We start from the raw sequence: 14,120 nt of genomic DNA, 5'->3' as shown, positions 1-14,120 counted from the left end.
ACTTATGAGCAGTAGTCACTAGAGAATCGGACCGGAGCTGACCACGAACATAGATGGGTCAGAAGGAGAGGCCTTATATTTTTTAATCCACCCTAGGTGTTCTTACCATAGCCCCGACAGGCTCTTTGAAAATGTCAGGAGTGTGACGTAGCATGTGCGTATGGCGAGGTACTGAGTTGAGCAGTGAGTGGAGGAGAGGGTTGCAAAGAGGAAGTTTTCTAGAGGTTTAGTGTCGGGTTCCACCTTATTAAAGAAGGCAGACCTATCAATGAGTTTCTTATCAGGCTTGGAATAGTCCAGATGGGAGGGCGGGCTGGGAAGAGGTTGGGATCTGCATTCCCTGGAGGGCCTACATCATAGGAGTCCCATGGGTCACCGTGTGGAGTGTCAAATATGTAATTACACCCAACCATGTCAGAGTGGGGCTAGGAGGGGATGGTGAAGGCTAAGGCTGATGAATAGGACGAGCGGATGGTTCTGCATGGGGTAAGGGGCTGATAGCCCTATCCACCTTCTTGCAATATTTTATCGGAATATCCAAGACCGCCGTGAAGTCGGCCCCATTCGTGCTCGGACGGGGCACGCGACAGGGTTGCCCCCTGTCGCCGCTCCTGTTTGCACTGGCCTTGGAACCCCTGGCGGAGTGGCTGCGGTGGCACCCCTCTATCCGTGGTCTCAGTTGGACCCCTGAGTATGAGGACCGCGTGTCCCTCTACGCCGACGACATCCTGTTGTACTTAGCCTCCCCGCGTAAATCACTGATTGTCCTGGTTGATGTTCTGCGCTCCTTCGGCCGTAACTCAGGTCTTGTTATCAACTGGGCTAAATCCTGTGTCTATGTGCTTTCCGGGGAGGCTCCTGTTCTCCCGCGGGGCTGCCCGATCCAGATTGCCTCGCAGGGGTTTCGTTACCTGGGCGTCTATATTACGCTGGACCCAGTGGCCCGCTACGAGCGGAATTTGCTTCCCCCCCCTCCAGCGCTTGAAGGAGGACGTCGCGCGCTGGCGGCGCTTGCCGCTTTCGCCGCTCGGCCGGGCGGCATTGTTCAAGATGATGTCGTTACCGCGCTTTCTGTACGCCCTCCAGAACTCGATAGACCTGGTCCCGGCGCGTTACTTCCGTGAGGTGGAGAGTTTGCAGCGCCGCCTGTTCTGGGACGGGAGGCCGCGTATAGCCCTGGCAAAGTTGACGCTCCCGTGGTATGACGGAGGGATTGCCCTCCCGGATATTAAGCGGTATTACTGGGCCTCCCAATTAGCTGCAATTAATCACGGCCTCTACGGGCCCGCCTTAAACCCGGCATTTGAAATGGACAAGATGCTCCTGCCCGGTGGCGATTACAATCGAGCACTCTACACTAGCGTGCCCGACTCCCGCCTGACGGGACCCACGCGTGTCATGGTGCGAGTATGGCACGCGGCCAATGCAGCTATGGGATGGAAGGACCGTTTGACCCGGGCGTCACCGTTGTATGCGTCTGAGAGGTTGGGCTCCCTATGGACCTCGAAGGGCTTCGATAGGTGGGACACGATAGGCATTAGTACAGTGGGGGACCTCTGGACGAGGGGAGGATTCAAAACTTTCGAGACACTGCAGGCGGAGTTTCAGCTGCAGGGCAGTGAATACTTTCGATACCTGCAGGTCCGTCACGCACTGGGCTCTGTCTTCCCAGACGTGGCCGCCATTCCGGAGTCCTCCCCACTGGAGGATAGAGTGCTAGATGGCCACGTTCCGGACAGCACGATCTCCCTCATCTACAAGAAGTTGATTAATGACCGCTCGGGCTTACTGACTGGGCTCCGCGAGGCTTGGGTTGCCGATGGGTTGGAGCTGGACGACGAGGACTGGATTTCCGCGGTGGCCTCCCCGAAGGAGGTGGCCATCCCGGCTCGCCTTCGCTTCGTCCAGCTTAAGATACTTCACCGGGTGTACGCGACGGGGCCAGGGCTTCTGCGTATGGGCTATGCCGAGGATGGACTGTGTAGGCGTGGGTGCGGTGCATTGGCGACCTTTTTACATATTCTGTGGGAATGTCCGAGGGTGGAGCGATTCTGGCGTGGTGTGCATGAGGTCCTGCGAGCGATTACGCATGTCGTGCTGGTGCCTGAAGCGAGGAGATGCCTGCTGAATGTGTGGGAACCGACCGACTACTCGGTTCCGCAGACGCGATGGGTGACGCTGGGTTATATGATTGCTAAACGTGACATCGCTCAACTGTGGGGATCCCAGAGGCCCCCGGCAGTGTCGGCCTGGAAAGAACACATGGATTGGTGCATGTGGCGCGGGGTAAGCCTGGGGCGTGGCTGAAGGTGTGGGGCCCCTGGAACGCCTACCGCGGGGGTATTTGCGAGCCGCCATTGTTGCCTCCCGCTTCACCAGCTCCGTCCCCCTAGATGACCCCCTCCCTCAATCCCGGGCACAGAGTTTTCCCAGTCCCAGACCTATTCCCCTTCCCCTCCTTCGATTTTAGTGTATGGTTGGGGTCCCCCCATTTGAGGAGCGTATGTTGTCATTTTCGCTCTCGGGTTGCCTTGCGGGTGTGGTTTTATGTTGTTGTGTTGTATAAAACGAAACCGTATTGTGGGCTTAGAGTCATGTGGCCCACGTTGCTGATACCTCCTGCTTTAGCGTCTCTGTAACGCCAAGTGCCTTATTGTATATATGTCATTTATTTCTGTCATTTTAGCGGCCGGCCGGAAGGTTGTAGGCCCGTACCTGTATATATTTGAGATTGCAATAAACGGTTTCAAAAAAAAAAAAAAAAAAAGACCGCCGTGAAGGACAACTGACGTTTTGAGGGTGAAGCAGCAGGGCCCGAAGGGCGGCTAAGGATGCAGCCCATGTGGGGGTGGCTAACCAAACGTTTCTGCCTCAAGTCTAGCTCCTCTTGCAGCTTATGGAGCATTGGCTGGACTACGCCACTGTTGGACTTGCTGGTTGAAGATGAGGTCTTTGGCTCTGCGGGAACTTTTTGTTTCGTACCTGAGGTGTTGGTCGGAGCTGAGGCAGATGTGTTCAGTGCAGAGGGTCGCCTAGGTGTCTGAGTAGCCAGTGATGCAGTTGGGCGGGCGTCCGAAGTAATTTGACATGGTGACCATGTCCTAACAGCAGTGGTGGTCCGAAAGCCTGTCTCTGGTGCTCCAGAGTGGCTGAGTGCACTTTGGGTAAAGACTGCTTCGGTTGAGGGCAGTGTAGCGAGGGAGATCTTCTGAGCAAGTGGAAGGTTCTCGATCTCCAAGGTGTTGTCAGAACTTTCCTCAGAGGAGAAAGTCTCTTCATCTGCAGTAGACCGTTTCATCTGCAGTAGACCGTTGTGGATTATGTTCCCTTCTGATGTCCTCAGGACCAAAGAAGTCCGGGGTCTCGTTGCTGCCCCTACGTGACATCTTGAGTCGACGAGCAAGCCTGTCACGAAGAGGCCTCTTGGAGCGGAACAAGCGGCACGTGTTACAGGGAGCCTTGTTGTGTTCGGGTGACAGGCATAATTTACAGACCTGATGAAGATCTGTCCAAGGATATTTAGCGTGGCAGTGAGGACAATACTGGAATGGCGTCCGTTCCATCACCGTCGAGGCAAGAGGCGGGGACACGAAAGGAGAGACCAGAGTAGGCTCCGAAGAGCAAAGCACAGGAGAGGCTCTGGTCAACCTGGACTCCGCTCGAATGAAGTAATCAAATGTTGACCAGAGATGAAAGAAAGAAAGACGCAATCAAAGTACAGTACAGAAGGAGGGAAGGAACCGCGTGAACTGAAAAGAGCACTGCAACAGTGTCAACCCCGAGCACACGTCTGTACCCACCAACGAAAAGAACACAATCTAACAATGGAGTCAATGACCATGAACATTTATCTCCAAGAGGAGTCATCACAGTACCTTGTGACTCGAAAGACTTCTTCAAAGAAAAACAACTTAAACACATCCAGGCCCAACACTAGATTACAGGAGTATGCACAGCATGTGTAACTACAGCTACACATGCCTCGAACATGCTTTTTCCGAAGGAGAGTTTGTCAACATGACAATAGGGTCATCACTGAGGGAAGGAGAGTATGAAAATCTATCACAGTACATGGTGTTAGCCATACCAGGTCCCTAAACGGGACAGGGGAAACGCCTGATCCACCTGTACCCACAGTTTATCGTCTAGGTCATAATTCAAGTCAAACACCAGTCGAATCTGTGCTGAGCAGGAAAAGACCATTACCTAAGGGAAGCCCAGGCCACCTTCTTTCATAGGTTGCGAGCTGGCCGACTGAAGACGCTACTTGTGGGGATTTGCCTTGCCATATAAAATGTTAGCATCTTGTCCCGGATATGCATTCGAATTTTTGAGGTATTGTAAGGGTCGGTGTCTGTAGAACATAAAGCAAATGAAGTTAATTTTAAAACTGTTTAGTCTGCTCATCCAAGAGATTTCCAGTTTACCCCATCTGCATAAGTGTTTGAAAAGGGTGTTGATCAAAAGGGGAATTTTCTGTCACAGAGGGACTTGGTGTGGGTCAACAGGACCACCCCATGGTATTGGATGGACACCCCGGTCCATGAAAAACCATTATGTTGGAGAGGTGCGCGCATCTCTTCCTGTGGGTCTGCTACCCCCATGCCCTGCGATTTTGAGTAGTTGATTTAAAAACCTGATACCAGGGAGAAACGGTTTAACACTGACAATAAAGCAGGGATCGTCACCTCGGGGATAGTCACAAAACAAAGAATATCATCGCAAACAATGCTACTTTAGGTTCCTTGGTTCCCACCCGCAGACCATGTACATTAGGGTTCCGCATGATATTGGTGATAACTGGTTCCATCACCAGCGTGAACACCAACAGGGAGAGGGAACATTCCTGCCTTGTTCCCCTTGTAAGGGGGACCTCCACCGTGTAATTCCCAGTCATTTTAAGCTTTTCGGTTAGTTGCTTGACGTTTGCTAGGATAAAGGTCTTGATTTTCAGGCCTAGCGACTCCTGGTCAGGAGTTCTGACAGGTAGGGCCAGTCCACTCGGTCAAAGGTCTTCTCTGCATCGAGGGATAAGAGACCTATCGGTTGGCATTGTCTTGCTGCAGTCTCCATCAAAGTGACGGCCAATTGGGTGTTGTCCCTGGCCTGGTGCTTTTTAATGAAGCCAGATTGGCAAGGAGAGACCAGTCAGGTCCACACATGATGGAGGCGATAGACCAGTATGGATGTGACAATGTTGACATCACAATTAAGAAGGGCAATTGGCCTGCAGTGCGTGCAGTTCAGGTGATCTTTGCCTGGTTTAAGGAGAGGAAGGAACCTTTGGTATGGAACGCTAAGATAATCTTAAGCAAAGACTAAAGCATTCTTACATTAAACCTACCTCAAACAAAATGGTTGCCCCTTCTTTTTTCTACGATAAAAACTGCATTTCCTTCTAGCCTGACGGAAGTCTGCCACGATGTGCAGCCCAGCAGCTAGATCACAGTCAAACTTTACCAATGAAAGTCATTGCTTCAATCTCGCCACCACATCCTGTTACAAGTCCTGGTCATCACCAATAACAATGTCAAATACAGAAGTCCGCTTGCCTGGATCCACACATTGCACTGCGAAGAGGCCACAGAGCTCATAACCACCAGACCTGCTAACAAGAAACTCCTGAACTGGCAAGCACAGTTCAGTGATACTGTCCCTCCTGTGTTTCCTATATTGCGGCCTGGTAGTGGGAAGCTTCCCAGGCACCTGATCAATGAGTGGGTCTGGCTGTCCCTCTTCACTGGAAGTTTATTTGATTGGGTCATTGTGTGGCTGTGTCAAGAGGAAGTGGGCTGGCAGAAGTCTATTTCTGAAACACCTGCTCTATCTACCTTCAGGTCGTGGAACAGTATCAACAGAATGTGAATCTTTCTGTACTCTGACTGTGCTCCCATGTGCTTACGGATACAATTGGGGTGTGCCTATGACTCAGATTCCTTTTGAATGGGAGGAACAATATGCTTATCATGGGTTGCTACAGGTGCTCGTCCCTACTACCATCTGCCTATGGTCCTGAGCATGTCCTCAAGGATTGTGGCTGCTATATGTGAGCTGCCCGGTTGTGACCCGCACTCCCACCGTTCACAAGCACAGTCAGTCGTAATCCCATGCGGGCACCCCAAAAGCTGTGACAGTTTGCCCCATTTCAGTAGACAGCTACTGGGGGATTTGTGGATCCACTGCAGGATTTGAAGATCTAAGGATTCAAGATCTACTGAAGAATTCAAGTATCCTGCAGTCCATAGAAATCACACCCAGGGCATGGCTATGTGCTTGCCTTTCCTCCATGTTGAGGAGAGGAAGCTGCTGGTTGGGCCCTATTCTCTGGTTTTATTGCTATGCACGGTTTCGGCTTGTCACCTGTATTCCAGCTGAGACAATCTACAAGTTGGACACCTAACTCATCTTCTCCGAAGTTTTTGCTTGTGGTGCATCTTTAGCATTACTTCAAATAATATCCTTAGAACTCACACCTCTTCAAGCACTGCCTTGAGAAGCCTTTGGTTAGCCAATAGCTAGGGAGATTTAGATTGGTTTATTTAGATTGCGAAACTACTGTTGAATAGCTGAACTGCCCCTAGCACCTATGTACCAGAATTCTGCCTCACCATCTAAGTTGTGCTATAACAACTGTCTCTTGGGCATTCACAGAGTTATTTGAAAATACTGAGTGAACCTTTGTTTCTGTTCAGCAGTGGGGCTTTACAAACTGTGTATAGGACATGAGAGCAGGACCAGTTTTACAATGATTCCCTTGACTAAAGCAAGATGACGTGGACTGTGCCATTGATACATTGAGTTTGCAGTTGCTATAAAGATTATTGACTATTGCTTCCGTTTCTGTTGAATCTTACCATTCATGTGAACTTGGTGGTGAATAAACATCATGCAACTGAAATTGACATAAGAGCAGTCAGTAACAGTACTGCTGTGTTCTATTTAATATAAAATAGTCGCCTCATGTATTACGTTGTCTATGTTCATAAGATTTACTTTTTACTCATTTATTTTATAGGCGGCTTTAATAGTTTTACATTTGTTATGCAGTACACTGGCTCTAATTAACGTCTTCTAAAATACGGTTTCATATTTTTTGTGTGTTCTACTGGTGAAAAAGGGGCATAAGTGCCCTGAAACATGCATCTCTGACGGGTGTTATATTAAGGTTATGTACCAAAAACACACTATCTCTGGCTACATTTAGTAAAGACTTGTGGGACACCACCTGTACGTTTTCTTGCTCAACCTAATAAACTGATACACCTGTGTTTGTCTAACATCCAAGGGAAATCTACCAGGCATAGTCAGGATAGGCCCTTGAGACAGAACATTCTTGGGATTGTTTTTGGAATAGGATGCTCCTTCAAACAAAGCTCTCTGGGAATTGACCTTCCTATGCAGGAGTAGCTTAAATCCTTCACTGTAAGGCGACTAATCAAAAGCACACTCTTCATAAATGAAAATCCTTCCATGTTTAATGATCTTTGAATTATTAGTCCTCAAAGCATTAGTACTAATTAAATATAAGGAGCCAATCTGTGGTAAGCTACCCATAGATGATATATTTAAAATGTTTTTCAGTGCATGATATGAGAATGTGTAACGGAGTTGCTCTTTCCACTCCAGCCGGAATGAATGAGTCTCCTAACAAGTGCTTTGGAGGAACATCAGTAATCTGAACTGTCAACACTGCCCATTAGACTGACGGATAGATCTACCCAGACGCATGAGGATCTGCACCAGACTCCCTTCTGATAGATGGCTGAAAATATTTTAGGGCCTGAGAGATTGCCTCAAGCTCCAGCAGGCTGATATGCAGCGGTCTGTCTGCTGGAGGCCAAAATCATCTGATCTCCACTTTTCCCAGGTGCCCCTACCCCAACCCAGCTGTGACCTGACTGTTGCCAACATGAACTCTGGGTGGAGGATGGAAATTTGCCTGCCACAGCCATCACTGCAGTACCTGATCTCTTGAGATCTGGATGGAGTTTGAGTGGCATCCATGATGCTGGGCCCACCGGGATCTGAGGTTCCACCACGTGGCAATTCACATGAGAAGGATTAATGAGGATTAACGAAGCCAAAAGAGTCCTCCTCAATGAAACTCAGGATTGATCCCAAAACATCAGGATCATATTCTGAATGACTGCGATGTTGGAAAAGCCTAAAGACTAAACACCACTGTCTACAGTATTGCTCCACTAAATGGAAGCCTTTGTAAGAGGTTCAGGTGGGACTTCAGCTCTTCGAAGGTGAATACAAAGAATGTCAGTAGTTCGACCGTTGCGCACAGGTGGTCTATGACAGACCGCGGCAAGCCTGCCTTAGCAGCCAGTCGTCGAGTTACAGGAATAAATTACTCCTGAATTCTGAAGATGGCCAGTCAACACGGTTATCACTTTCACAAACACCCCAGGGACCAAGGTAAGGCATAAGGGGAGCGCAGTAAACTGAAAATGCACTTGGCCCCCCTTGAGCTGCAGGTAATGTCTGTGAGACTGCAGGACAGGCATATTGAAATACGTGTCCTGCAGTTTCAAGTATGCCATCCAATGTCCAGGGTCCAATACTCTCAGGATCGGAGCCAGAGTGAGGATGTTGTTCCTTGTAATCTGTGGATATTTCACAATGTTGCAACCACAGATTCTCTCTCGACACCGGTGTTTGCCCTGCGGTGAATTAGGTTTCTTTTTTTTTTTATACATTTTTTTTTTTTTTTTTTTTTTAAGCGTGGGTGCCCCCAAACCCAGTAACCCAATCCCCTTCCCAACCTGTTGACTGGCATTTCTCCAACTATTTAATTAGGCACTGCAGTGCAGTGTCTGTCCACAGAAAAACACAGCCCGAAGACCGCATACCGTCCAAAAGAGGCCCGAGGCGTCTGTCCTTCAATGGAGGTGAGGAAATAACGCAATCATAATCCCCCCATTTCCGATTCTGGAATGCCGCTCTATGGCATATTGCACCTTTGAACAATAGAAGGTGACCTTCCCATATCAGGACTGCGCAATGTTCTTCAGTAAGTTGCTTCAGTGTGGGAGTAGGGTGGGGGAGAATGAGACAATCTAAATATCTGTCATGATGGATCTCCCACCAGTCAGGCATGAGCCTGAATGGCCAAAGTAAAGCAGTGTGGTAGCTGCTGCAGCAGAAGAGAATTGGAGGAGTCTTGTGCCTGCTGGTTGAAGCGGTTTCTGCCAATGCCACAGCCTCTGAAAGGACGGCCTGTCCTGCTACAGCACTGGTTAAGATGGCTGGCACTTTCTGTATGTTAGCTCCCTGCAACAGCCTCTGAATTGTCTGTATTAGCTGGGGAATTAGTCAGCTGGTGTCAATAGCCCCAAAGAAGGTGCAGTGGCACAATTGTATTTGCCATCATCAATCCTCTGGGCTTACGCGGCCCTCGTGTCCTCCGACATGGCAAGCAACAGGTCACTGATCATTCCCCACAGTGTATGGGTGTACCTTCCGAGAAGGCAAACTGCGTTAATGGATCTGAGGGCCAAAGTGGCCGAAGAAAACATTCTCTTAGCAATTATTTTTGACTCCCTATCCAGAGGATTTGTCAGAAAGGAATCTGGATTAACCCTGTTGGCGTACTGAGGCTTGAACAGTTAGGATCTCCAATGTATGGTGTTTAGTGGGAAAGATCTGATTACTGGGAGCTGATCTATATCCCCCTAGACACAGGTCTACTGACTGACGGACACAGACATGGTTTAGACCATGCAGCCAGAAGGGCATCAGTAAGAGCTTCATTAAACAGTAGTAAAGGTTCAGAGGAAGGAAACCCTGGCCTAAGAATCTCGATCAATACATTTGTTTTGGCTCTGTAATGAATAACTGCAACTATAGTGCCTTAGCTGCTCTCCTGACCAATCTGTGAATTAAGCTCTTTACTCCATTGGTGGCCCAGATGGCGAGTCTAGCTCAGTTGAGGAGATTGCCTACCCACTGGTATTTTGCAGGTCAACATATAATGAATTGTTAGTGTTAAGAGGGAGGAGGAAACTAACCCTTTCCTCATCATCAATGTTCTGAAGAAAATAGGGTGCTTCTTCCACTGGTCCAAATCAGAGCCAAAAACGTTGTGAATCTTCTGATGATACTGACACTAAGCAGGGGAACTGGATTTAAATCTAGCATCAGTTACACTTTTGTAATTTCATAGCTCGACACAGGCCTAGCTCAGACTCAATCATCGAACAGCACCGGTGGAGTCAGTGTAGGCACGAACGTAACTGGTGTAGACCTTGGTGCTGGAGTAGAGGTCCATGGGCAGACAACATCAGCGGTTTTATACAACTATATCTGAAAAATCAAAATTGTTCATCAAATCCATGCATGGTCTTCTTTCCTCACATGCTCACCTGCCAGGACTTCTGCACATTACTCCCATCCTCCGTATGTAAATGACATCTGCCAATATGGGTTCATCCAATTCTCACATATCTCCCTGTTCTACCGCTCTGTGCAGGCTGCAAGGCTTTTCTTGCTTGGTTTCAAATGGAACAACGGTCTCAACAGATGTGGCACTACATCCTCTGTCATGCTTTCAGTTCTTCATCACAGACAACTGTGGTGATTCAAAATAACCGTTCTTGTTTCCAATCATTTTCATTATTTCACCCGACGATAGACCTACACCATCTCATCAGCCCACGCTTTCCCACTCCTCCCTTCAAACACCTGTTTCCATTTCAAAGCTATGGCTAGTTTACTGCCAGTTTCCTTTCAGATCACTTCAGAGTCGAACTGCAAATCCCTATGTCCGAACAGTGACATGTGAATGTGCAATTCAATTTATAGGTCTTTTGCCAGGACAAAGCTTATCTTAAATAATACAAAATCAAAGTTACTTCAGCTGGTTGCAGTCTGAAAATTAGCACAGACTTCAAAAGGTGAAGCTAAATATAGAACAGCAATCAAAATAAAATGTACTCATCATTTAACAAATGGGCATAACCAAGTTTTGAAGAGAATATTAGAAAAATATAAAGAAATGTCCAAGATTGTAAAAAAAAGAGCAGGAAATTATTTAGTTAGCTGGGAGTGTTGGTATTTGGCTAAGTACTGTATCCAAAAAAAGGGGAGGGGGGGACCAGGAGCTGGTTAATGGTCCAGTGCCTGTGCTCCGAGAAGTCAATAGGGTAATTACTAGAAGGCACTGTTCCAGGGTCGGTATGGTTGAAAGTCAACCAAGACCGTACCTCAACAAGAGGAAAGTAAAGAGGAAGGGATGGATCTATCTGTTCGTGGTCTAGGATGGGGTACTCAGGATGGGGGGGGAGACAACAAAAGTGTCTCTTGTTGCCCTCACACACCCCGAAGGATGTCATGCTTCATCATCGGGCAGTGCTCCTCGTCGGGCCGGCGGTGCAATGCCCTACGGGTCCCCCGAAGGGTCTCTTTAGCGGAGATCTTTTAAGAGAGCTGCCGATTGGTGCATGCGGGTATGTGGAGGGGGAGTGCCAGGGTCAGTGGTGACGGTAGTGTGTGCAGGAATAAAAATACCTAAGGGTTACCTGGGAAGCTAATTTAATAAGAAGGTACCCTTGGTACACTAAAAAACGTGGAAAGATGTTACTAATCAAAACGTAATGTGTCAGTAGTAACTGAAGATACAGGTCAAATGGTCGACCTGTTTCGCGCCTTTTAGTGGTCAGAATGATCCATGGCGCTTCATCAGGACCAGTAGAGGTGAAGAGTGTGGGGAGAGGTGCCCAGACTATGTGTAGTGGGGGGGGTAAAATATCACCCTCTCGCCCGATGATGAAGCATGACATCCTTCGGGGTGTGTGAGGGCAACAAGAGACACTTTTGTTGTCTCCCCCCCATCCTGAGTACCCCATCCTAGACCACGAACAGATAGATCCATCCCTTCCTCTTTACTTTCCTCTTGTTGAGGTACGGTCTTGGTTGACTTTCAACCATACCGACCCTGGAACATTTGGCTAAGTACTCCACAGTGCAAACAGGAAAAATCCAGAGTTGGATATTTAATACAACTTACAGAAGAGGTACATAATGAAAAATAAAAATAGAGGAATGCATGTTCTTACCCACAGTCTGGAGTAGGACACCACCTACAATCGGGGTCGGCGACAAGCCAACGTCTCAGCATAAATTCTTCATATTTTTCCATCAGGATGATGTCATTCAGTATCAAACGGATATCATGAGGATTAAAACGTTCGGCGCATTCGGGGCAACAGATATTAACTCGACTCTCTGAGATCTCTATTCGCAGATACTGACGCAAGCAGTCCAGACATGACCTATGCGAACAAGTCATTATGTCAGGGAAACTGTCTTTTGAGTGGCGTAAAAGGCATAAAGGACACTCCAAGGAATCTCCACTCTGCTTGTTGTTTGAGGCAGATCCAAAGTCCGAAGAGGTATGGGTGGAAAAAATAGAGTTTTTCTCAATACACATTTCTGAGTGTAAACTTTCAATGCTTGCGATCCCATCAACCCCTCCATTTAGGTCTTTCGACTTGCGCTTGGAGTCCTTTTTCCTGCGGAACAGTGATCCTAAGGATATTCGTCTTTTCTTTGGGGCCTTTCTGACCGAAGGAAGACTCACAGAGGAGGCCGATGACTGCAGATCCCGATCCGAGCCCATCTGACGATGCAAACTCATGTCTAGAATACTCATTACATTTGGGTCAAAGTTCACAGGTGGGCTGAACCATGTTTGACCAAAGGAGAAAAAACATTAAGCCATGTTACATTCAGCTTGAAAAATCTGGTTCGTTGAGACGTATTGGCCGTACAAGCAGCATTCCACATGCAAGTCATAGACTTCCTGCAGTGGGAGAAAGAATTGTACATATTAGTATGATTTTAGTTTTGCGATAGAAAGCATCTTGCCTTCACATTTGTAAATCAGTTTTATGAAGAGCTACTCTATTGTGTTAGCCCTAATGGTCATTTGTTTTATGATATTGAGGCTGTTGTGTTCACATTAATAATCTATCGGGTTTTACAAGACTTACCTTTTCCAACAACTTGCAGTATCAAAAAAGATAATGGGTACTGACGGCAACACAATTTGAGCAATAGCAAAGAGTTTTACATTTTCTATTTTCAGACTGGATTGTCCACAAAGGCATGTTTGAGTCAAGGAGATATTTTTGTTTTATTGGCATTCTTGTATGTTTCAACAGTCCAGTGTTTAGCTGCGTCTCCAGTAGTTAGTCTTTTCAATGTATGGCTACATTTGAGATTGGAGCTCTGATTAAAATTGAATAGCTTAGAAAAGAATAACCTAATGCATACATCAGCACCTCGCTAATTTTTGCAGGAAAGAATAATAAGCTGGTGTGGGTTATTCATTATGTATCCCTGTCCTTTTTCCTATTCATTTGTAAGCCTACTGAGTGTGGTTTCAGATTATTTATTAGTAAGTTATAGACCAGGGATATTGCATGTTCATGGAGCAGGCAGAGAGCACTCTATATTCCAGTGGAGATTCATGTTATGTTTCTGTAACACAGTGGAAACGTGGATTTATCAGTAGCACACGAGTCAGCCAGTTGATTTTCTTCCTTTAGGGTCTCAAATGTTTTGAGTCACCATGAGTTTCAGCTGTTGCACAGTTTTGGGATGACAATTGTGTCCCATCCCTGGAGTACTTCCAGATTTTGTTTCTGGTTTAGAGTCACTGACATCCATAAGGGGGTTTTCAGTGTAGGTTTACATTCACAGCCCATCTTGCAGTTTACTATTTGCCATATTTTAATCACACTTGTCATCTGATTCAGCGATGGAGTCAGTATGTGCACTCCTTATAGTGCCCCAAAGTATATTTTCGCTCTCAATGCCCATCTGACATTATTAATGGTTTTTGTTGTGTGAAGAATGCCCAGTCATTTATGGCGACCAGATGACTTATTTTTAAATGTCCAGAAGAGCAAATCTACTTTTAAAGATTCCGCTGCCTAGGGTATTCAAAACTATTCTAGCTGTCCCCCGACCCAAATAACGGGGGGACATTTTAGGACTTCTATTTTCCTACAGTAGTCCTCTGGGATTCCATATGGATTATGATGGAGCACTTACAGATTAGAGGTAAACTCAGTATTTAAGATGAAATAAGCAAATCAGTCCTGTACCCT

The 14,120-nt window shown here is 47.2% G+C and overlaps 1 protein-coding gene across 4 annotated transcripts in view; it reads right to left on the bottom strand.

The window, feature by feature from the left end:
- RNF19A (ring finger protein 19A, RBR E3 ubiquitin protein ligase) overlaps positions 1–14,120 on the bottom strand; it is a 498,540-nt gene that overhangs the window by 318,207 nt on the left and 166,213 nt on the right. For all 4 annotated transcript variants that reach the window (XM_085605173.1, XM_085605174.1, XM_085605172.1 and 1 more), the window contains one exon: positions 12,063–12,808. In XM_085605173.1, the coding sequence (XP_085461299.1) occupies positions 12,063–12,658 (596 nt within the window). In that variant the 5' untranslated portion in view covers positions 12,659–12,808. The remainder of the gene's footprint in view (positions 1–12,062; positions 12,809–14,120) is intronic.

Source organism: Triturus cristatus, chromosome 5_1 (genome assembly GCF_964204655.1).
Source record: "Triturus cristatus chromosome 5_1, aTriCri1.1, whole genome shotgun sequence".
NCBI classification, from domain to species: domain Eukaryota; kingdom Metazoa; phylum Chordata; class Amphibia; order Caudata; family Salamandridae; genus Triturus; species Triturus cristatus.
The sequence above is the reverse complement of the archived record's forward strand: the minus strand, read 5'-3'. Positions and strand labels throughout refer to the sequence as shown.